We start from the raw sequence: 26,309 nt of genomic DNA on the forward strand, positions 1-26,309 counted from the left end.
AATTCTTTCCCAGAGGACAGATATTAGGAAATCTTCATACACGTTGGTTGGTTGTCCGTTGCTGTCGAAAGTGGTGGGTCCATTTCCCATTCATGTGCTGTGTATGGTCACCATAACCTCGACAGGTTGGAGGGAATTGCCACCTGACACATCATATAGAAAGGGCTATAAGTTTGGACTCCAGTAAAAAAAATAAAAAAAAATAAACAAAGAGCCAACTAGAAATGGGCAAATTTAGTTTCCAATTCTGCAACTTTTTCCAAAAAATGAATTTGGATCCGATGAGAGACAGAGACATTCTTGGCTTCTGGGAACAATATTTATGCGTTGTCTGGTGGGTACTCTTTCTCATTATCGAGAGCACTATTTCGACCAATGCTGCTTTGTATTTCTAGGAAAAATATATGCAAATTAGTATATCCTTGTTCTGCTGACATCAGGTAGTCTTAGTATTCTTTTATTTTTGGAAGTAAAGCAAATTTACATCTTTTCCAGACACCCAAAAGGTATGTAAATTATCTTTCCTATACAAAAAAAAGCACAGATTGAAGAGTTTGAGGCCATCAACAGTGCTCTCTCGGTCTCAAAAAATTCACGTTTGTTAGAATCCAAGTTAATTTTATTTTTTTGCATATTTGGGATGAAATCCATATTGGCAGAATTGATTTGCTCTTCTCTAGAGCCAACCATTGCTGTGCCTACTTCTATAAAGGTACGACCGGGCCTGTTACCCATATATAAAGGTACGACCGGGCCTGTTATCCATATATAAAGGTAGGACCGGGCCTGTTATTCATATATAAAGGTACGACCGGGCCTGTTATCCATATATAAAGGTACGACCGGGCCTGTTACCCATATATAAAGATATGACCGGGCCTGTTACCCATATATAAAGATACGACCGGCCTGTTACCCATATATAAAGATATGACTGGGCCTGTTACCCATATATAAAGATATGACCGGGCCTGTTACTCATATATAAAGGTACGACCGGGCCTGTTACCCATATATAAAGGTACGACCGGGCCTGTTACCCATATATAAAGGTACGACCGGGCCTGTTAACCATATATAAAGGTATGACCGGGCCTGTTAACCATATATAAAGGTATGACCGGGCCTGTTAACCATATATAAAGGTATGACCGGGCCTGTTACCCATATATAAAAGGTACGACCGGGCCTGTTACCCATATATAAAGGTATGACCGGGCCTGTCACCCAGACAATTTGGTCTGTGGCTTCTTCAGCATCTGGATTCCTGTCCTCCATGTTGTGGGATGTGGATGTGGCCTCCAGTGACAGGGTTCTCAATACAGTTGAAGAGCCTCAGTGAAGGGGTCCGCGGGATGTGACCCCACTGAGCGAGGAACATCAGGTGTTGCTCAGCTTCTGCAGTTGTCCTCCCATGCCACTCTTCTAGTAGCTCTGCATGGCAGGCAGAGTATCTCTCTAGCCCGAATGCAGTGATGGGTGGCAGGAGGAACACGCAGGAGCCAGGGGTCCACAGGGGGACGGAGCAGTTGTAATTACACCACATGGCCGCTGTGTGTCCATGTACAGCAGGTAAACAGTGAAGCAAACACAGCGCTGCAGTCTCGTCAAACAGAAGACGTTTAGCAGCGTAATGTGCTTTACCATGGACTGAACATGGTCCTACGTGTCCTGCAATGATAGAATCCACTGGAGTAACGGGCATCGCTAAGCAACCGTTATTTAGTGGCATTGGTTGAGATACCGTAATTAGAGTCAGCATCGCACCTTCAACAGCGACAGCAAACTCTACTAAAACCGACACACACAGGAAGAGTGGGGGCAGGGCAGACAACGACTACTGCACCCATGAAGCTTACACTATTATTATAAGGAGATTAATGTACAAATTAGCAATCATCATCATCAGCTGGCTGCAATATCTTCACATATAGTGATACACCAACCCTGGGAGACCGCGTAATATTCAGCGGCTGCGTTAACCTCGAGCCTTATAAAGCTGTTATCAATTCTATCCAGATCAGGGGGATTAAGCTAATTCGAACTGAAAGCCTGGAACGTGGACGGGTGAAAAAAAAATTCAAAATAATAGCAATAAGACTCAGCAGGAAATATTACCAGAGGTTTAACCCTTTCTGGAGACGTGTCGCTAAATCACTGCATTGTATTGGCAGGAAAAAGATACCTTAAGATGGCTGCACAGACATGAACTACCAATCCCAGCATTCCTTCCTATGGATACACAGAATTTTGGGGGTTTTGGCATTCTGTATCATTCATATGTCTTGACACTGTGCCAAGTAATTGACTATTTTTCACCAGTGGATTGCTTCACTTGTAGTACCTAGACTGACCACATGGTGTGCTGCTATACATGACCAGAAGGAACACAATCACATCTGGTATAAACCTCAAAACTCCACCTAGTGGTAGAAATAATGAATGCAGTTATTTATTTAAGATTTACAAAAACATATTTGACAAATGTAGCAAAGCTGAATTTGTTCATACCGATATGTTAAGGACTAGATTAAGGCATCTAGCAACCAATCCCTAACGTGAGCAGCCACCTTTTCTAGCAGCTTGTCTTGATAATTTCAGGTATAATACACTTTAGGCACTGTTATATGCGCACTGTATGGCATGTTACATGTGGCTTGTATGGCGGCATTATTTATAGCTTTGTATTATTCTGCTGACATAGAGGAGCGCTGTACGCGGATTGTAAGCTCTCACGTTACTTTCTATTTACCAGATAACACTTTAGGTTTACTTGATTCCAAGGCATCAGTCATTCTGTCAGGCCGCAGGTTTTTGCGTGATCTATTCCCAGTGTGTTTCGCTGCGTTCCATGAAACCAAAGAACTCCATTTATTATTTTTGATATAATGTGCAATATCTATTTGATTGCACGCACCCCCTGAGAAATACCTGCACAAGGAGATCCTTCCAGAGACGAGCTGCCGCAACATGGCCAGGAATAATTATATTTATCAGAATGTAGTTTATAGCAGATAATGTAGTGATAAGGAGGCAAGGGGCGAGGGAAGGAGATACAAAGTGTCCTTTTATTAACTTAACAAGTTGTGTGAATTAATCTTATACCTTAAATAATGCATTACATTCTGGTAAGGGATGTGTAACGGATGGTGTTGCAGATAGCTGTAACTTATAAATAAACATCCGACTGGCTGGATCCCAAACTAAGGAGCATATGGGTGAGCCCTATAAATCCCCTAGAGCTCTCCCTGACTGCCATGGCCATGCAAAGGTCTTTATGGTAGACGATTGCATGTCCACGTACCTAATACTATGCGACACCTGAAAACCCTATAATAGTGAGGCGACACAACCACCGGCTCCCTGCACTTAATACGGACGGAGTCAGGGTCACCTAGAATCAAGCCAGCAAGGAAACACAAATAAAGGAAACAGACTTAACTGAGGAATCAGCCGAAGCAGCCTCCAGCAGTGAACACAATCCAGGAAGAAGTATAAACCGCAAAGTGAGGCAGTATGGGAGGGAATATAAAGGGAGACAATTAGTGTAAATAGGTGACAGCTTGGAGAAGGAAAGGAGATGACAAAGTGAAACCAAAACAAAGAACGTCATGCAGGTAGAGAAGAACATCTAACAGACCTTCTCACAGAAGTGGCGGTGACAGGATGTCTGTCTCTGCACAGTGCATACAGCTTGCTTTCTTAACCTGCTTGTTCAGTGTCTGCAAATATCATGCTTTGCTGTAATGCATAGAAGGAAATGCAACCTGTTGTAGAAGATCTACATCTCCAATAGTGCATTGCATTCAGGTAAGGGATGTCTCTGTAGAGTGCAAATATATTGCTATTTTGACCTGCTTGTTCAGTGTCTGCAAATAGCATAGTGGGAAATGTAATCCGCTGTTAAAAATCTACTTCTTCAGTGATGCATTACATTCAGGTAATGGATGTCTGTGTACAGTTCAGTTAGCTTGCCATGCTAACCTGCTTGTTCATTGTCTGCACAGAGAATACTCCGCTGCAATGCGTAGTAGGAAATATAACCTGCTGTAGAAAAACTACATCTCTAATAACACACAATATTCTGGCAAGAGATGTCTCTGCACAGTGTAATCAGCTTGCTTTCTTAACCTGCTTGTTCAGTGTCTGCAAAGATTATGCTTTGCTGTAATGCATAGAAGGAAATGCAATCTGTTGTAGAAGATCTACATCTCCAATAGTACATTGCATCCAGGTAAGGGATGTCTCTGTAGAGTGCAAATAGATTGCTATGTTGACCTGCTTGTTCAGTGTCTGCACAGAGAATACTCTGCTGCAATGCATAGTAGGAAATGTAACCTGCTGTAGAAAAGCTACATCTCTAGTAGCACACAATATTCTGGCAAGAGATGTCTCTGCACAGTGTAATCAGCTTGCTTTGTTAACCTGCTTGTTCAGTGTCTGCACAGAGAACACTCCATTGCAATGCATAGTAGGAAATGTAACCTGCTGTAGAAAAGCTACATCTCTAATAACACACAATATTCTGGTAAGAGATGTCTCTGCACAGTGTAATCAGCTTGCTTTGTTAACCTGCTTGTTCAGTGTCTGCACTCCACTTTAATGCAAAGTGGGGGAAGTATCCTACAGTATAAAACATTGCATTCTAGTAAAGTATGTTTCTGCACCGTTAAACCAGCGAGCTGAACATAGCACATTCTACTGTAACACACAGTAGGAAATGTGACATATTGTATTAAATCTACATCACCAATAAGGCATTACATTCTGGTATTGGATGTTTCTGTACAATGGAAACAGCTTGCTATGGTAACCTGCTTGTTCAGTGTCTGAACAGAATATTCTCTGCTGTAGTGTATAGTGGGAGCTATATCCTGCCGTAATGCAATACTTTCTGGTAATGGATATCTCAGCTCAGTGCTGTCAGATTCCGACTGTTGATCTCGTGCAGATTTACAGGAGACTAGAGAGAACATGATGCAACTGATGAATACAGGAAAGGTAAAGCAATGTGTTTGCAAAATTGTTTGACATCCTAATCAGAGCTCAGATTTCAAAAGGTGCATATAATCTACAGGGTGGGCCATTTATATGGATACACCTTAATAAAATGGGAATGGTTGGTGATATTAACTTCCTGTTTGTGGCACATTAGTATATGTGAGGGGGTAAACTTTTCCAGATGGGTGGTAACCATGGCGGCCATTTTGAAGTCGACTATTTTGAATCCAACTTTAGTTTTTTCAATAGGAAGAGGGTCATGTGACACATCAAACTTATTGGGAATTTCACAAGAAAAACTTGGTGTGCTTGGTTTTAACGTAACTTTATTTTTTCATGAGTTATTTACAAGTTTTTGACCACTTATAAAATGTGTTCAATGTGCTGCCCATTGTGTTGGATTGTCAATGCAACCCTCTTCTCCCACTCTTCACACACTGATAGCAACACCGCAGGAGAACTGCTAGCACAGGCTTCCAGTATCCGTAGTTTCAGGTGCTGCACATCTCGTATCTTCACAGCATATGCTGGAAGTCTGTGCTAGCGTTTCTCCTGCAGTGTTGGTGTTAAAACCAAGCACACCATTGTTTCTCTTGTGAAATTCCCAATAAGTTGGATGTGTCACATGACCCTCTTCCTATTGAAAAAACAAAAGTTGGATTCAAAATGGCCGACTTCAAAATGGCCGCCATGGTCACCACCCATATTGAAAAGTTTCCCCCCTCACATATACTAATGTGCCACAAACAGGAAGTTAATGTCACCAACCATTCCCATTTTATTAAGGTGTATCCATATAAATGGCCCACCCTGTATATAGCTAGGCATGACGGGAATTGTAGCTTACATCTCAGAGAAGAACTACTGTTTTGTGATGAGTGCAGTTCTAAATGAGCACCATGCATTTTAAACGGGAACCTGTCACCACAAAATGCAATATGAAGGCAGCAGGTTATAGAGCAGGAGGAGCTGAGCAGATTGATTTATCATTTTGTGGAAAAAGATTCAGTGAAACTTGTAATCTAAGGGCCGATAATTGAATGGATCATCGCTAACCAGCGCTACCAGTAACTCGTTAGCGATGATCAGGCAGTGTAAATGCACTGGCGATTACCTGATGAACGAGAAAAACGCTTATTCATTCATCAGGTGATTGGATCTTTTGTAGAGCACAAAAGATCATAGTTTCCCAGTGGCAGACGGTGCTGTGTAAACCCGATCTGCAACGAGACAGTATGGGGAAGAGCGATGGCATTAACGATCATTCCACGTAAACGATGCATGTAGCGATCAGCAGATTGTCAGGAAGGGACACTTCCTTTCCGGCAATCTGCTGGATCGCCGTCCCATGTAAAGGGGCCGTTATACATTTATATCTCTGCTTTGTCCGACACCTATTGGCACAGGGAGGAGGTGTTATCAGTGATTGATAGCATTGTGTGTATAAAGCCTGTATTAGACCGGCTAGTTGTCAGCCAGCTCATGGTTAACGAGCGTTCGTAGGAGTAATACTGCTGCCGATTATTACCCGATGAACGAGCAAACACTTAAAAATGATTAAAAATCATCGCTTGCCGGAGGCAGATCATGCTGATTAATCACAATCTGCTGCCGGCAAACAACTGGCCAGCATGAGGGTGAGCGATGGCTGCATGTAATAGCAGTGGTCTCCTCCGCTGGCGAGCAGGTGATGGCGGGGAAGGAACGCTGCCATCCCGATAACCGCCTGGCTGATATAAGTGTGCATGAGATATAGCGGTCAGTCACTGAGAACCCCTCCCTGTTAGAAAAAACAGAGATATAAATGTATAAATTACAAAACTATACATCAATCTGCTCAGCTCCTCCGGCTCCAGAACCTGCTGCCTGCAGATTGCACTGCGTTCTGTGCTGAGAGGGTCTCTAAGTGTTAATATTTTTGCACAGAGGGAAACTGCAAGAAATCAGTTGTTTCTTCCAAATCGTTTGTAATTTGCTACCGGGATACATGCAAGATCTGCACATCAGTTGCACTTGACTAATGATTACTATTATTTTCGTTCAGTGTCTGCACAGATTGCACTGTGTCGTAGTGCGTTGCGGGAAATGTAGTGTTAACATCAAGTATCCCAATGTAGAAAAGCAGTAGCTTCAACAGTGTATTGCTTTGAACGATGGCGGCTTTCAGTGCGGACATGCCCATCAACAATTCAGTGCAGATTTAAATGTGACTGCAGAACATATGCTATAACTAAAGATTAGGACAAAGCAGGCAAAGTAATATACCGTATTTTTCGCCCCATAAGACGCACTCCCCCCCCCCCCCTAAATTGAAGGAAAACGCTAGTGCGTCTTATGGGGTGAATATAGGGCAAAAAATATATAAAATGTGCAGCGCATTGCTTGTGCACGGTACATCGCAGGCTGCACTGCAGAGAAACAGCAGCCTGCGATGTACAGGAAACCCGTGTTACCTGAAGAGGCAGAGCACCGCGGGTGCGCAGCGCGTGATTGTTGATAGGGATGGCCGCATCGTGTGCTGAGTGGTAGGGAAAGGTCTGCTGTCGGGGGCGCTGGGTGGTAGGGTCAGGTGGTGTGGTGGTGACAGCCTTTCCCCCTAATATATACCCACTGAGGGATATGTGTGCAGACAGCCTATCGACGCACCTAGGTTTTTGAGGAGGAAAATAAGAAAAAAAAAATTGAACCAAAAGGTGTGCCTGTGAATGACACTGTTATGGGGGTCTGTGGCTGACACTGTTATGGGGGTCTGTGGCTGACACTGTTATGGGGGTCTGTGGCTGACACTGTTATGGGGGGTCTGTGGCTGACACTGTTATGGGGGTCTGTGGCTGACACAGTTATGTGGGCGTCCGTGGATGGCACTGTTATGGGGGGGATCTGTGGATAACAGATAAATAGCATCTTATGCTATTTGTCATCCACAGATCCCCCCATAACAGTGTCAGCCACTGTGAATGACCCCCAATACAGGGGGTGGGGGCTATCATCTACACTAGTTTTTTAATGGCAGCGGTGGCCCAGTGCAGTCATTGTACTCTATTGCACCGGGCCCCACTAACTGTACTAATCGTATCTACGGTATCTGCAGGCAATGTTTAACTATAGATATGTTCGATCCAGCAGCCTGTACTTACGATCATAGCAGGCAGGACGCTGGGCAGGCGGGCACTGGCAGCGTAACTTCCTATGTCACGTGCCTGCTCCGCCTACTTTATGAATGAAGCAGGCGGCGTGGGCACGTGACGTAGTGAGTTACGCTGCCAGTGCCCGCCCGCCCAGCCTCCTGCCTGCTATGATCGTAAGTACAGGCTGCTGGATCGAACATATTCTACAGTTAAACATTTTGTGTTTGTATATGTATTTCACCATAGCGATGTGCACCTGCATACAGGGTTGTGCTGACTGAATCCCGCACAATTTTTTTTTTTTTGTAGTATATATTGGAGGCGTGGCGATCTCCAAGCAGTCATGCACACCTGACCAGTTAGTCTGCCCTGGAGGCTGGTTTTAAAGTCAGTATAAAACTGAGCCTACCAGAAGCCATTTGGCTCCAGGAGAAGTATATAGTGGGCTCAGCATGCATGTTGGTACTTGCATCCCTGGATCCGATGTAAGCTGTCAAGGCACCAGACGGGGTTAAAAGCAGAGTGTGCTTGGCGTGCATGCTGTACCTGCGCTCCCTGGACTTTGTGTGGCTATCATGGCCCATAACAGGTAGGTACTAGTGTTAGGGACCACTCATAGAGACGACCTTGACGTGGTGAGTGGCTTATTACGCTTTGGCCAAAATGTACACCAATGCCTCATTCAACATCCAGCATAAAGGCAAGGCAGAGTGCTGGTTGCAGAGTGCGATTGCATTTGTATTTTGTGTTTGTATAGTTAAACATTGCCTGCAGATACCGTAGATACGATTAGTGCAGTGAGCGGGGCCCGGTGCAATAGAATACAATGACTGAACTGGGCCACCGCTGCCATTACAAAACCAGATGCCGGCCCCCAGCCCCTCCTCGCTGATACACACGGCGGTGTATCAGTGTAAATGGCAGCATTCTCCCCATAAGATGCACTGCCATTTTCCTCCCACTTTTGGGGGGGAAAGCGCGTCTTATAGGGCAAAAAATATGGTATATACCCATCAATGGATATGTGTGCAGACAGCCTATCACACCTTATATACCTACCGAGGGATATGTGGGCAGACCGCCTATCCCCCCTTATATACCCACCGAAGGATATGTGCGCAGACAGCCTATCACAGACCTTGTATACCCACCGAGGGATATGTGTGCAGACAGCCTATCACAGACCTTGTATACCCACAGAGGTATATGTGTGCAGACAGCCTATCACAGACCTTGTATACCCACTGAGGGATATGTGTGCAGATAGCCTATCACAGACCTTATATACCCACCGAGGGATATGTGTGCAGACAGCCTATCACAGACCTTGTATACCCACCGAGGGATATGTGTGCAGACAGCCTATCACAGACCTTGTATACCCACCGAGGGATATGTGTGCAGACAGCCTATCACAGACCTTGTATACCCACCGAGGGATATGTGTGCAGACAGCCTATCACACCCCTTATATACCCACCGAGGGATATGTGTGCAGACAGCCTATCACAGACCTTGTATACCCACCGAGGGATATGTGTGCAGACAGCCTATCACAGACCTTGTATACCCACCGAGGGATATGTGTGCAGACAGCCTATCACACCCCTTATATACCCACCGAGGGATATGTGTGCAGACAGCCTATCACAGACCTTGTATACCCACTGAGGGATATGTGTGCAGACAGCCTATCACACCTTATATACCCACTGAGGGATATGTGTGCAGACAGCCTATCACACCCCTTATATACCCACCGAGGGATATGTGTGCAGACAGCCTATCACACCCCTTATATACCCACTGAGGGATATGTGTGCAGACAGCCTATCACACCCCTTATATACCCACCGAGGGATATGTGTGCAGACAGCCTATCACACCCCTTATATACCCACCGAGGGATATGTGTGCAGACAGCCTATCACAGACCTTGTATATCCACCGAGGGATATGTGTGCAGACAGCCTATCACACCCCTTATATACCCACTGAGGGATATGTGTGCAGACAGCCTATCACACCCCTTATATACCCACCGAGGGATATGTGTGCAGACAGCCTATCACAGACCTTGTATATCCACCGAGGGATATGTGTGCAGACAGCCTATCACACACCTTATATACCCACCGAGGGATATGTGTGCAGACAGCCTATCACAGACCTTGTATATCCACCGAGGGATATGTGTGCAGACAGCCTATCACACACCTTATATACCCACCGAGGGATATGTGTGCAGACAGCCTATCACAGACCTTGTATACCCACCAAGCCAGCTCAGCACATGGGACTTTCTTCATAGGCTACACACTGCAGACATCAAAGGTAGGAAGTGGTCAGAATGATGGGACTTGACTGTGTATAAAAAAGGAGCAATGTCCTAAGTATACTTAAAAACATGGCATGATGGATTGATGGGATGTCCATGTCACACCTCTTATGATGAGGGCCGGCTGCCTTTATGCAGTGGTGGGTATGAATATTTTTGCATTGGGGGATGTGTTAAATCAGGAATAGCCTGTGTGCTACAAAATGAAAAGCTAAAAAAAAAAAAACATTCCGGTAAAACAGTACAGTAAAACATTCCATTCGGAAAGGTTATCGCGGTGATCTTGTTCTCTGGTATGTAAAGCACTAAATTAATTAGCGCAGCTCGATGAAGTAATCATGCTAACAAGGTGATCTAACAGAAAACCTCCCCGTAATTTATAACACATCAGCTTTTAAAGGAAAACCCTGGATGTAAATTCTACCCATTCAGCTGCAAAAAGACAAACATAAAAAAATAAAACATAAATACAGTAAGAAGTAACAGTTTCTATAAAATGATACACACTTCACATGAAACGTCTCGAGTCTGAACTTTCTTGTTAAATTGTTATTGCATTACTTGCAACTTTCTTGTTAAATAGCATTTTGTTTCGGGATTATTTTATTTAATTTTTTTTGCAGCTAAACTTCCACCTCCAGATGTCAGCTATAAGCCTCTGGTCCTTATTAAGCACAGTAGCGTTTAGTGATGCTTTTCTTCATGTGCTTTTTCTTGGAGTGGATGCTGTTTCTGTAATTTTTCTCCCATAGACATCCTTTTTCTTTGTTGGGGGGGGGGGGGGGGGGGGCATGCTTGTGTGTTGTTTTTTTCTGCCATTCATAAATGACTTTTCTTTTTGACATTGATCTACAGAGGCGGTAACATCAGGGGGTTCATACTTTCTTGTTGAAAAACATATGGCTTGCAAAATAATAAAAATGTGCATGGTTATGCAGTAATATCTGAGTTTTAAGCTACATGCACACGAACGGTGTTTGTTTCCGTGTCCGTTCCGTTTTTTTTTGCGGATAGGATGCGGACACTGTGTGCTGTCAGCATCAGTATGTCCGTTATGTAGCCCCGAAAAAAATATTGAACGTGTCCTATTCTTGTCCGTTTTAGCCATTGTTACAACGGATCCGCAAAAAAAAAAAAAAATGATGTCATCCATAATTTTTTTGTCGATTCGCAATTTGAGGACCGCAACCACACATACTGTCGTGTGCATGTCGCCTTAAGCAGATATTAAGTAGTCTGGAAAAGCTGAATGACACATGTCCATACTGATGATCCATACTCTGTTCCTCTATCTGCCATTCAGGTCGTTGGGAAAGCTGGGTACAAGTCACTCGGCGTAATAAGATCTCAGGAGAATATTCACACGTTGCGGTCTTATTGCATTTCTTATGTGAAAATGCAGTATACTCGATGTCCACAACATGTGGATACACCGCCATTAGTTAACACCCAGCTTTCCCAGAGACAGATCGAATTGCAAACGGCAACTTATTTTTTATCTTTTCTTTAATATCTGAATACGATTTCTAGGGCGAAGCTAATGAAGCTTTAATGGAAAAAAAAAAAGAAAAGAAAATGACAAAATGTTGCTTTGTGGCGAGGGGCATTGTTTTCTATTTTCGACATTTCAATCCTGCGGATAAAGGCCGGTAATGAAGGACGCAATGAATTCTGATTAGAAAAACTCGTGAAAATGAAAATGAAATGCGGTAATATCACCGCCCGGCGCTTTAATTAACATTTCTTTTTTTGTATTTTTTTTTTGTTTCCTTCACTTCAATTTTGCAGTCACTGTTTTTATTTCATTATTTTTTTACATTTTTTTAAATCAAAGAGACAAATCCGAACACCGCAGTCATCAGGCGCAGTAGCATGTGCGGCGGCGGCAGAGCCGTGTTTATTCCTTACTAATTAAGGGTTATGACGCTGGATGGTTTAGAACAAGATGCCAGGTGAAGTGCGCCTGACGGAGCGATGAAGGACGGCTGCAGGAACTGATCACCATCACGATTGTTCGACTATTAATGGGAATAATGCAAAGCTTAGACTGGGGAGCGCACGTTACAGTCAATTCTGGCTTCTACATGACGACACTTTATATCAGTATGAATAGTACATGCAGTTCCAGAATCTAATTCTATTCTTAAAGCTTAGAGATGAGCGAATTATTCAAAAATACGATTCGGCTGCTTCGACGAATTTTACAAAAGACAATTAGCTTTGTGACGAATGACACGTTAGTCATCATGAAGCGCATTTCTTTGTAAGTAGTGGGTGCAATGACAGGGGGCGGCGATTGTGCGGGTCCCCGTCATTGCACCCTTCAGATGCCGCGTTCATACATCTGATATAAATAACACAGTGTACAATATAAAAACAAACAAAAAATAAATAAATCATGCATCATCCATTTGCTCCTGAAGGGCTAGCTGCTGCCATCTTGGTGAAGATCTGGTGCAAAATCTCCCGTTGGTGATGCCATATAGGGATTTTCAAGCAAGATGGCGGCTGGCCCATTGCGAACGACTGTATCAGGGAAGTATGTTTTTTTTTTACACTATTTCAGGTTTGCCGTAAATCGACCACGAAGCACGAGGAAATTCGGCTTTGCTGCGAATCTAATTTATCCTAAAATTCGGATCTAATCCCACTTCGTTGGATTCGATTAGTTCAACTCGAAACACTACTTACAGCTCGCCCTGGTGGATTCTGCAGGGTATTTTAGTTTCAGTTACCTACCTGGGTCACTACCACTGTAGTGCATGTAAACACATCTACTGCCGTTTCTTCTGCTTTACACTGCCGAGGATTGGGTCAATTATCATGTACGAACGTTCATACAAATGCCCGTTCACAATAATCAGCCCCTGATCACCTGATGAACGCGTAAAATCAGATGAGACAGTCATTGATACAGATTAAAAAAAATTATAATTTCTGGGCAGCCGATCCTCATGCAGTGGAGGTGATTTGTACATGCAGCTCTTCACCGTCACTGGACAAGCAGCAAATTGCTGGGAAAGAATGGCTCCTCAGTGATAATTGGCTGCAGGTCGTAGTGTGGGAATCTGCCTTTACCCCCGGTAAAGCATAGACTGGTTTAGATTTTTAGTTCTACTAGTTAAAGGATATGGACAGCTTTGTGGCATTTTTTATGAATGCTGTTTACTCGTTTTGGGCTAAAAATCATTTTTTCAATTGATCTTTATTAAAAGTTTTCAGCCAGTTCTGATATACAAGAGTTTAAAAAAATCAGTCTGTTTGCAAACTGTGACTTTGTTTTCTTTGAATCCCATCATCTGACAGCTCATGTGTAGCTCTAATCTCTGAACTCCTGACCTCACAAACACTTATTTAAGCCATACTCTTATCAGATTAATAACAATCGAGCTATGATGAGTGGTAATGAGGTCAGAAGTTCAGAAATAAGGGCTACACATGAGCAGCCGGATGACGGGATTCAAAGAAAACAAAGCCACAGCTTGCAAACAGTCTGATTTCTAACTCTTGTATCTCAGAAATATCTGAGCATTTTTAATAGGCCAATTGAAAGCCCAAAATGAGTAAAATCCAATCATAAAAAATGCCCTCAAAGTTGTACGTAGCCTTTAAACGAAATGTAGGGTTGTTTAAAGAGAAACAGGAGAAAGAGAAAATAGACAGCCACAAAAAAATTAGTTAAAGCAGCTGCTACTGAGCCTGAGCATGCCCACTGTACAGGTTGTATTGAGAATACTCACAATTCAAAATGTACTGAGCATGTGCACTGTATAGTTTCTACTATGCCCACTTTTCAGTGTATACTAATTGTGCTGTACTAATTGTGCCCACTGTACACAGTGTACTTAGCATGCCCACTGTACAGGGAGCACTCAATTTTTCCCACTGTACACATTTTACTGAGCATTACCACTGTACAGGGTGCACTAATTGTGCCCACTGTACACAGTGTACCGAGCATGCCCACTGTACACAGTGTACTGAGCATGCCATTTTGCCAACTGTACAGAGTGCACTAATTGTGCCCACTGTACAGAGTGTACTGAGCATGCCCACTGTACAGAGTGCACTAATTGTGCCCACTGTACAGAGTGTACTGAGCATGCCCACTGTACAGAGTGCACTAATTGTGCCCACTGTACAGAGTGTACTGAGCATGCCCACTGTACAGAGTGCACTAATTGTGACCACTGTACACAGTGTACTGAGCATGCCCACTGTACAGAGTGCACTAATTGTGACCACTGTACACAGTGTACTGAGCATGCCCACTGTACAGGGAGCACTAATTGTGCCCACTGTACACAGTGTACTGAGCATGCCCACTGTACAGAGTGCACTAATTGTGACCACTGTACACAGTGTACTGAGCATGCCCACTGTACAGAGTGCACTAATTGTGCCCACTGTACAGAGTGTACTGAGCATGCCCACTGTACAGAGTGCACTAATTGTGACCACTGTACACAGTGTACTGAGCATGCCCACTGTACAGGGTGCACTAATTGTGCCCACTGTACACAGTGTACTGAGCATGCCCACTGTACAGAGTGCACTAATTGTGACCACTGTACACAGTGTACTGAGCATGCCCACTGTACAGAGTGCACTAATTGTGCCCACTGTACACAGTGTACTGAGCATGCCCACTGTACAGAGTGCACTAATTGTGACCACTGTACACAGTGTACTGAGCATGCCCACTGTCCAGAGTGCACTGATCCCCCACAACAGGGACCTACCAATGATTAGCTGAGTGAACATCTTCAGCTGCTTCCTGTGCCAAGGCGGGAGCAGGAGGCATCAAAGCAGCATTTGAACAGCAGCGGATTGGTGGGGTGAGTAATTCATTTTTAATTTATTTTTGCCCCTTCCTGGAAATCCCTTCAAGACAACTAAAGACAACCTGTCTTCACATTCCTTATTAGTACTTTTTAAGTAGTGGGGAAGGGGAGCATGGTGTAACTAGTGTAATACAATTAATTTCCTTTCCCGATGCTAAAAGGGGTCTCAAGAGGGATTTACATACCACTACAGGACATCAAAAGATTTAACGGATTGAATAGTTTGCACAGAAAGGTACAGAAGGGGCTTTCTGTGAGATTGACTCTATCATGTAATAGCTGTTGTGCCGTAAAGAGTTAAAAGTTAAAACGGAATACCACTATCTAATCATAAATTCCCTTTTGTGCCTCATCGTTCTAGTATCAGGATCCTCAGTGGCCACAATAAACACCATTAACCATTGTTGTCAACTTCCAAAAGCAAGCCGGTATATCTGGAGCTGTCCTTTATAGTGTCAACACCGATTCTGAGCCCTTGGATCATACCCGGCTACAAAGGTAAATCCGTGTTTAGATCTATTTAAACTCCGCAGTCTCTGGATAGCACACATCTATTCCCTTTTAATTCTGTTTTCCTGTGGGACGATGCGAGCAAACAGCCCAATGCTGACGGCTGGTTCTGATACTGTGCCAGCAACACTTGTATATGACTATGAGGCAGGAGTGTAAGATGGAATGCAGATCTCCACAACAAACTCTTGACCTCACCCTTCGGGGGTGATGTTGAGCTGATCATCAGCACCTATGACTTCAGTACATAGGTGACATGTTACTATCAGTATTCAACAGAATTACAGGAAATATCTTAGTCACATACAAGGGTGGATTGAGTTCTTAAAGTGGCCCTGGAAAAACATCTAAAATTAGCTACATGTTGTAGGTTGGTCCAATCCCCAGAAGTGGGTCCAACACCAGTAGTCGGGTCCAGCAATCCATTAGGCATTATTACATTGCTGGTAGGTGGCCCATCTGTCAGAAGGCAGGCGATCACAAGTAGGCAAGGTCAGCGAACCATTAGGCATTGTTACACTGCTGGTAGGTGGTCCAACTGTCAGAAAGCAGCCAACACAAGTAGGTGAGGTCAGCAAACCATTAGGTATGATTACACTGCTGGTACATTAGGTGGTTCAACTGTCAGAAGCCAGCCAACACAAATAGGTGACGTCAGCAAACCATTAGGTATGGTTACATTGCTGGTAGGTGGTCCAACTATCAGAAAGCAGCCAACACAAGTAGGTAAGGTCAGCAAACCATTAGGTATGGTTACATTGCTGGTAGGTGGTCCAACTATCAGAAAGCAGCCAACACAAGTAGGTGAGGTCAGCAAACCATTAGGTATGGTTACACTGCTGGTAGGTGGTCCAACTATCAGAAGGCAGCCAGCACAAGTAGGCCAGGTCAGCAAACCATTAGGTATGGTTACATTGCTGGTAGGTGGCCCAATTATCACAAGGCAGCCAACACAAGTAGGTGAAGTCAGCAAACCATTAGGAATTGTTACACTGCTGGTAGGTGGTCCAACTGTCAGAAAGCAGCCAACACAAGTAGGTGAGGTCAGAAAACCATTAGGTATGGTTACACTGCTGGTAGGTGGTCCAACTATCAGAAGGCAGCCAGCACAAGTAGGTGAGGTCAGCAAAACATTCGGTATAGTTACATTGCTGGTAGGTGGCCCAATTATCACAAGGCAGCCAACACAAGTAGGTGAGGTCAGCAAACCATTAGGCATTGTTACACTGCTAGTAGATGGTCCAACTGTCAGAAGGCAGCCAACACAAGTAGGTGAGGTCAGCAAACCATTAGGCATTGTTACACTGCTAGTAGATGGTCCAACTGTCAGAAGGCAGCCAGCACAAGTAGGTGAGGTCAGCAAACCATTAGGCATGGTTACATTGCTGGTAGGTGGTCCAACTGTCAGAAGGCAGCCAGCACAAGTAGGTGAGGTCAGCAAACCATTAGGCATGGTTACATTGCTGGTAGGTGGTTCAACTGTCAGAAGGCAGCCAACACAAGTAGGTGAGGTCAGCAAACCATTAGGCATGATTACATTGCTGGTAGGTAGGTCCCATGAAAAAATGCAGACAGGGCTGTGGATTTTAAATATTGGGGTATGTACCTGTCCAACCAAGGCTCATTGTTTTTAGATTATGCAGGGACATGCCCATTTTACAAAGGGAACAGTTTGCTTATAGATAGAGATAAGCAAATTGATTATTGTCCCAATTTTTTTTTTTTATTGGATTCTATAGAAGGAAGAGAGAGGGGGGGGCGGAGACTGGGGAGAGACACAAAGAGAGGAGAAGCATCCACAGCTTTTCTGGTTGAATCGATTCAGGTCCAAATCGTATTGCCACAAATTAGCTAGTCACTAGTTATAGACATTTTGATCAATGGAGACAATTTCATGTCCCTCTCAGTCGTAGCAATGAACTCCTGATCCATTTTACAATCCGGCTGTAAGGAGTATAGAAACCAATAACAATATTAATATCTATCAAAATCACCAAAGCATTTTTTTCCTATCATCTCAGTTGACGACTAAGTGGAACAGTGACACCAGTATAAACCGCACAGAGCCAATACACATTACATGTTTCTGACTAACCTGCTCTTTAAGACAACACAAAAATTTACTCTTCGCAAGACTGAAATCTTTCTGTGAGAACACGATAACACGGAGAGGCCGTAAAGACCAAACTTGCCGCTCAGAGACAGAATTGTTCATGAGAAAAGGAAAGCAGAAAAGCTTCAAGGTGTAAACATCTGAGTGAAAAACGGATCCTGGTGGGCAGTAGTGTCTGGATGGAGAGATAAAAGGCTGGAGTCCTCCAGTCACGGGGGCTGTGTATCTTTATTTTGACAGGATACCCAGACTAACTCCTCCATGCACTTGGCTTTGGGGGACATCTTTAATCAAGTGTCACCCTAGACATTACAATCATGGTCTGCCGGAATGATGGCCTCTTGATGCCACCAGCACTTTTTGACATATTGACATATCTGACCTCGAAGCTTTGACAACACCATGAAGACAAACACCTTATAAGATTGGTCATAACTACAGCTTCCAGTCCCAGAGCTGATGATAAGCATTTGATTTGTGACTGACGCCATCCCTCCCCGAATAACTGATTTATTTCATAAAGACAGAGAAAGGAGATGTTCTATTTCTTAACAAAAGAGTCGTGGATGCAACAGCACAAAATAATTTCTCATTAAAGTTCTGTATTGAGCGAGTGTAAAGGACAAAAAAAGTCCAAAGAAGACTATTGTCGCTCATTATACGACATGTGGCTGAATAGTAACCATTTGAACACTGGACCATAATCCCTCATCAATGCCTAGACACATTCTTAATTTTATTAGTAGGCTCTAAAATAATAACTTATTTTATTTGGTTATTCAAATTATTTCTATTTCTGCATTTTTATTTTTTATATCTGAAAAACATGTTTGTTTTTCAATTTATGTTTCTATTATGTCTTTTAATAGCAACTAAAACCTTAAATTGTGTTTCCTTTCTGTCACCGTCATTTTATACATTGTATTGTCAATGGGGCAGGGCAGGTTATTCTTATTCTGGACAACTCGAAGAATTTTTGTGTATTTTTGTGGTCTTAAAACAATCGGCTCAAATAAAAAATTGGGGAGCTAGTTGGAGAACTGTTTCACCTAATACTTTTAATCAACAGATGAGCCTCCCTAATTGACCCATTTGCATCAATGACCCGCAAAATCCTATTGGGGGAGATTTACTATTGAAAATTGCCTTTTTTGACACAATAATTTTAGATGCTCTTCTAACCTTTTTACACCTTATCTGGAAAAGGGGTGTGGATTGTCAGGACTAGGGAGTGGCTTTGCAGCAAAGAGGGGTTTCTGGGATTATTATGGCTTTTAACAGATATGCTCATATGGTGGCTTTCGTAATGTACGTCTTCCTCATGTTTTGTCTTTTTGCGGTTTGGACTCCCCTGACCCCATTTTCCCCCATGTACGCCAATCCCTCTGGTTTCTTGCATCCTGTATGTAGCACTTCCCGTTTCTGTATGCAACCAAACCCATGATGAAGGAGTGTAGCTAGAACTGACAGGGCCCCACAGCAAATTTGTATATGACCCCGTTTCTTTCGGAACCCCCTCCTCCCATGCAAACCCCACCCATGTGGCTAGTCAAGATCACTCTTTCAGACTCGGCCAGGTAGCCGGGCAATCCATTTCCTATGGGTATATATTGTGTGGCATGTCATTGTATATACTGTCACTGCATGTATAATTCTTTTTTGGGGGACATGGTGACAAAAAAATGGTGAATCATGTGTTTTGCTTGTTTTCAGTCATGACATACACTGTGCAGGAAAAATTGTTTTACATTTTAATAGTGAAGACACTTTGACACAACAATACCATTGTTTTTTTTTTTTATGTTTATCATTATATCAAAAACAATGGGAAAGGGTGGTGATTAGAATTTTCATCCCAACCTCTGCCCACTCCTAGCTAGTCTTGATCGCGAATATTCTAATCACAAATTTTTATCGCAAATATCGGCACTTTGAGAATTTGCGAAGATGTAGAATATAGTGGTTTATATTCGTAATCGCGAATATTCTAGATTTTTTTTCATCAGTAACCTCCCTTCTTTCTTATAGGCCAATGAGAAGGCTGCATTATCTTTGTCAGAGCTTAGCAACATTACTAGCAACCAATAGGAAAGTTGCCGACCCCTTCTGAGAGAGAGAGCAGTGACATTGCTGAGCTCTGTGCTTTCATCTGGATCCTGTTCCTTATCCAATTACATTAGATAGTTAGTTAGCTGATATATATAATACAGTAGTTAGTGGGAGATAGTCAGTGTAGGTTATATCCTGATATAGTGTAGCTGATAGGTTCCAGTGCAGGGTGTTAGGTAGTGTGATAGGGATTACTGTTCCTCTGCTGTCCATACATACATGCTACAGACATAGTGCTGTGATGTCACAACAATACTTAGTGCACCAATCAGTAATATCTACTCAGACCTGATAAAATGGGAAGTTGCATATATTGCGCCAAAAATATGCGCATCATTAGTGCCGATTTGCGCAATCGCGAAAATAATGACTGGAGATCACAAATTCTAGAGTTTATTGCGAATATTATGTGAACATTTTGCTAAATATCGCAAAAGAAAATTGCCTATGCCGCTCATCACTACTTCTTCCTATGTCAGCCGTCTGCACTATAGTATGCAGTAAATGGCAGCCTCCCCTCTCTGCCCTGCTGCTCCACAGTCTATTAGTGCACACACACTAATGTATCCAAAGCCAGGACCAACCTGTAAGTGTGCCAGAATGAGCACTAGTACACAGCAGAGCAGACTGGGATGGCTGTCAGGCAGTTGCATGCTGTAGACTGCCCTGTACCTGGCCTCACCTCTCCTCTCACAACAGCCCTGCCCTCCCTCATGCCCAGAACCTGCAAGAATATGTAGCTGCTCTGCCACTGCCGTACCATTTTTTCCAGTGAGGACTGTCTTGACTTTCTGGGCGGGCTGACAGCGCTGCCTGAATGATATGCATAGGGCTTGCCGGCTTGTATTGTTCCCTGGGCCGGCGGCATGCTATACAGAGTGGACTGTATGTGAGTGGGCAGATGGACAGGCAGGACGGGCCTCCAATGTGACTCGGCCTGACCTAAAAATGTAGTAAAGAGACTGCTCCCAGACCATTTCTCCGCTCAGGCTTCCCTGGTAGTTACACCGCTGCCATGATGCACTTCTCCTTGCTCTGCCACACATCAAGCCCTGTCCCTAACAAAACCCATCTAGTTTATAGCTCTTCGATCCACCCAGTTACATAGACACTTCCCTAGATCTGCCCCACCCATGGACATAAAATCACTGGACAGAAAGCTGCATGGACATGGTCATGTGACCACAGCCTAGAACAGGGGAGATAAGAGTAATAAAGGGAAAATAAATAAATAACTTTAGTAGTGATTATTGGGAAGGATTTTGATGCAAACTGGAAAAACTCTTTAAATTTTCCAAATCTTTAAATTTGTCCAAAAAGGCTAGAATTTTGGTGCAGTTTTGGAATAAAACTATGCTCATAAGTGTCTTTCACTTAGACTAGACATAGCTTTATCATCTATTGTGTTTAATCTGGTGCAGTTTATGACAATTTAAACTGTCCTACTTTTAGCCTGTATTTTCGAAATGTGCCCCATTGTGCGTAGCGCTCTGTGTTCCAGCCTCCATTAACCCTTTGCTTATGACTTCCCCCTTAAAAATGTGGCTCAGCGGCTCACCTCTCAGCTAAGTATTATGTTTTACAGTGTCAGTTTCATTGCCTGCATTGACAGTGTAGTGACACGCGGTTAATGTGAGTATCACCTCCCCATACACAATGATGCTCCGCTCCCTGCCAGGCTGTGTTAGAAACAGCTGCTACAATATCACTCCGACACCTCAGTATCAGCAAACGCAGAGTAAAAATTGTGAACAAAACGCTGGAAAGGTGTTTTATTTCCATTGTGATCCATAATCAGCAGTTCTAAGTAAACTAACAGCAAACACCTTGCGACTACGAAGCAATAAAAAGATCGCAGACTTCATCAGATCCACGTAGCGCCACAGAATACAAATAAACTTTTTCTTTTAATTAATAAGTTATACTTTAGAAATTTATTTTTTCAGTTTATATTTTAGGAGCTTAGAAAGTTGTCAATGGAATGCCCACCAGGAAAACTACATCCTATAAAAAATTGGGTCAAATGAGAGTACAGCTTTGGAGACCATGGGGGTGATGGAGCAGTTAGTAAGGGAGAAATGGAGGGGTCAAAGATGTAGAATGGAGGACACACAAGGGTAGGGAAGCTTTATCAGTTGAGGTTCCTTGAAGATGATGCCAAGCTGGTCAGCAATGGTGAGGTCACCATAAGAGATGAGCGAATTTCATATTTTTAAATTTGTTCACGCTTCGTTTGGTGGTAAAGGCAGAATTGCGTTAGGGATTCCGTTACCACGGACCAAAACGCAAGTCTTTGACAGAATACATAACGGAATGCCTTTAGAGGCAGGGGAGTCCTCTCCTGCATAACGGAAACGGGACAGATCCATTATGCTGGTCATAGACTTCTATTATGATGGAATGAATAACGGAATGCCTCTAAAGGCATTCCATTATGCATCCCATCATAGAATTGCGCTTTGGTCCATAATGCAATTCTGCTTTTACCACCAAACGAAGCATGAACGAATTTCAAAATATGAAATTCTCATCTCTAGTCACCATTATTGGTGTGACATGTACACCTTGGTACCGTGATAGATGGGGGAATGGATGTCAATGTAAGGGCTCCATAGCAACCATCATATTAGGCTAAAGTTCGTGTGTTTGAGACACCATCAAAGCCCCTCATCCATAGACCATTTCATATCCTTATCATCCACTGGAAAAAGATAGGACAATTGAGTCAATTCCTCCCCGATTTATTTTTACTACTACTGTTTAGGGTATAGCTTTTCAAGCTTAAACTAGGAGATCTAGTGGGGTTGGAGCTTTCATTACTCTACACCCCATAACAGCTACCACCGATAGATACATGGTGTACTGTATATACTGTACCATGTTCTTTGATGATGGTCTGAGATAAAATTTTACTAAGATGATTGTAGTGTTCAGATATTTTTATTTCTTCAAAAAGTTTTTTTGTGATGTGGAAATGAATGTGCCGATGTGCCCTTAACTTCCCCTGAATTGAATGACTATCAATTTCTTATGGTACAAATTGAATACAATATTGCAGCCTGCAACTCTCATCACAACCACTGGGCATAACAAACATCTCCCAAGAGCGTATCATAAAATCATGGTTTTGATTTCAAAGCCAATCACATAGCGGAACGCAACCTATGTCGAGCCAAGACGAAAATAAAGAAAGGACACATCTCTAGGTTTATTCTAGTGTCATAAATAGAATTCAGAGAAATTATTGTAAAATTTGACCTACATTTAAAAAAAAGTTTTTATTCTTCCGAACCCAAAAGAGGATCAAGGAGTGGCGAGAGAGAGAGAGAGACAGATAGACCCAAATAAAATTAAGAAATTCACCCATCTCTAGTCATAAAGAAGCAAGGCATGAGATTTCACACCTTGCACATAAGGCTACTTTCACACTGGTGTTTCTGGGTCCGCTTGTGAGATCCGTTCAGGGCTCGCACAAGCGACCAAGAACGGATAATGTTAAGCCCCAATGCATTCTGAATGGATAAGGATCCATTCAAAATGTATCAATTTGGCCGCGTTTAGTCTCCGTTGCGTTTTTTAGACAGTCACTTAAACGCAGCTTGCGGTGTTTTGGTGACCGTATGACTATGTCGAGCCAAACTGATTAGTTCTGACTTACAATGTAAGTCAATGAGGACGGATCCGTTTTTCACTGACACAATATGGTCCAATTGAAAACGGATCCGTCCCCCATTGACTTTCAATGTAAGTCAAGACGGATCTGTTTTGACTTAGGCTTTTTTTTTATGAATAATGCAAATGGATCCGTTCTGAACGGATACAAGCGTTTGCATTATCGGTGCAGATCCGTCTGTGCAGATACATGACGGATCCGCACCAAACGCGAGTGTGAAAGTAGCCTTAGATGTTGATGAAGTCCTAATCTTTTTGGAGCTAATATAAAAGAAGGAAAGTGAATTTTTCTCCAGATCAAGTCAAACTTGAAGAAATACTGGCAAGACGGAGTCATAATACTCTTCTTCAGATCTCATGAGTTAGCAGACATTTCAAAGGCACATAGTTACGTAATTTTTTTCCGTGTATGAAAAGTAATATAATAAACCAAGTCCCTACCTTTGCTGGCGCTCTCCACATGTTCAAGTTCATCAGGGAATTTGAGGATATCTTTAAACCTTTCTTCACAGACTTCAGCAAGAAAGTGTAACAAAGTAGATTTTTGGTCCGAAGACTTTGTGTCTCGAATCTGTTAGAGAGTTTAGAAAATTGTCATCAAGATACTGTACAAATATCCATCAATATACAAAGTTTTATTGACTATGGAGAATACAAAATAAAAACTGAAAAAGAGGCAATGCTCAGGTGAAAATGATTAACAGTGTATAATAGACATAGTTAAAGAATTTACATGTTACACAACTAAGAAATATAAAGAAAAATTTCTATAACATTTATAAAACATACTTGCAGAAACTTGTAGACGTTGTACAAAGTAAAAATGTTATCTACAAGAATAGAACTACTATAATACTGCTCCTATATACAAGAATATAACTACTATAATACTGCCTCCTATGTACAATAATATAACTACTATAATACTGCTCCTATGTACAAGAATATAACTACTATAATACTGCTCCTATGTACAAGAATATAACTACTATAATACTGCCTCCTATGTACAAGAATATAACTACTATAATACTGCTCCTATGTACAAGAATATAACTACTATAATACTGCCTCCTATGTACAAGAATATAACTACTATAATACTGCTCCTATGTACAAGAATATAGCTACTATAATACTGCTCCTATGTACAAGAATATAACTACTATAATACTGCCTCCTATGTACAAGAATATAACTACTATAATACTGCCTCCCATGTACAAGAATATAACTACTATAACATTGCTCCTATTTACAAGAATATAACTACTATAATACTTCCTTCTATGTGCAGGAATATAACTACTATAATGTAATAATATATTGTAATAGAATTAAAGTTGTAGGATATTTTTCATATATTTGGGCGTAGAGGCAGACAGGTTTTCTATGAGATCTGTGGTAACTGTGGTAGCTGCTTGTGCTTGTCAGTGGATCAAGGAGTCCTTTCCACTAGTCGTCTGTTTGGGTTCTCCAGAGCCTGCTTCCTGTGTGAGCATGCCCCTACGTAACCACTTCTCCTGGCTACGGCCTAGATAGCAATTAAATCATCAAAAGAGCATCCTGAGTCTTTCAGTTCAATGATGCGCCCCCCTCTCAAAGTCTGTACTGTTACTGGGCAAAATGTCTTTGAGTGCATCGTAGAGGCATGTCTAGCAGTTAATAATCCTTCACCAAGAGGAGCACTACCCAAAAGTAACCTCTGATAGCCTTTTTATAGGGCAACACTTTTACACCTTCTTGTGGAAAGATCCAGAGTCTTACACACCTGTGATAATTTATATGTCTGCCAAAGGTGGAACTGCATTCAGTGTTTTGCAGCAATCCAACATCTATAAATTTGTTTTTTGTTGGAGTGTATTTTTCAAGCATTAAGACAAGTTTGTTTTTGTTTTTTTAACCTTTACTACTGCCTCTTCAAAAACAACTCACCGAACTTTAGAATTTTCTCAAATTTCCCCCAAGAACAGATGCAATTTACCCTGCAATTAAAAAACTAAATGCCGAGCTATTGTTTAAAGTTAGTCTTAATGAGAGCAGTTATAAAATTTCCTTTTAAAGTTAAAATATAATGAGGAGGGAGGTGAAAAAACAAAGCGTGGCAGCGTTTTTAAGAGAACCAGAATCAATATTCAATTAGACAGTGGTGAAAGGAAACTTCAGAAGTTAGTTTGAAAACTTTGTAAATTCTTTGTAATGAGTTTTGTTTTCTCGTCGGGTTGAAACAAAAGTGCTGCGTCTGCGTGCAAATCCGTAGATTTGAGGTCTGAAGACGCGGTGTAGCATTTTTCTGTAGATGGCTGACGAAAAACATGTTTTTTGTTAGATAGGCCGAGGAATGGCAATAGTCTACAACATATATAAACAATTATAATTATAAGCGCGTTTAAAACCTTGACTGCACAATGGATTTAAGAATGTTTGGAGCCAAGCCATAATATACAATACCTAGTACTCGTCAGGAAACAAAACAGAAAATGTAGCATTTGTTGTGGTAAATTTGAGAGTATTTAATGTGCCTGGATTATGAGCCTATTGGGTTTTGAACTTAAAAATGTAATGAGTTTATTTCTTTGAATGCTTAGCACTGA

The 26,309-nt window shown here is 42.3% G+C and overlaps 1 protein-coding gene across 4 annotated transcripts in view; it reads right to left on the reverse strand.

Annotated features, from left to right (window-relative positions):
• DIAPH2 (diaphanous related formin 2) overlaps positions 1–26,309 on the reverse strand; it is a 1,273,340-nt gene that overhangs the window by 566,798 nt on the left and 680,233 nt on the right. For all 4 annotated transcript variants that reach the window (XM_044268818.1, XM_044268816.1, XM_044268815.1 and 1 more), the window contains one exon: positions 24,157–24,286. In XM_044268818.1, the coding sequence (XP_044124753.1) occupies positions 24,157–24,286 (130 nt within the window). The remainder of the gene's footprint in view (positions 1–24,156; positions 24,287–26,309) is intronic.

This window comes from Bufo gargarizans, chromosome 9 (assembly GCF_014858855.1).
Source record: "Bufo gargarizans isolate SCDJY-AF-19 chromosome 9, ASM1485885v1, whole genome shotgun sequence".
Taxonomy (NCBI): Eukaryota; Metazoa; Chordata; class Amphibia; order Anura; family Bufonidae; genus Bufo; species Bufo gargarizans.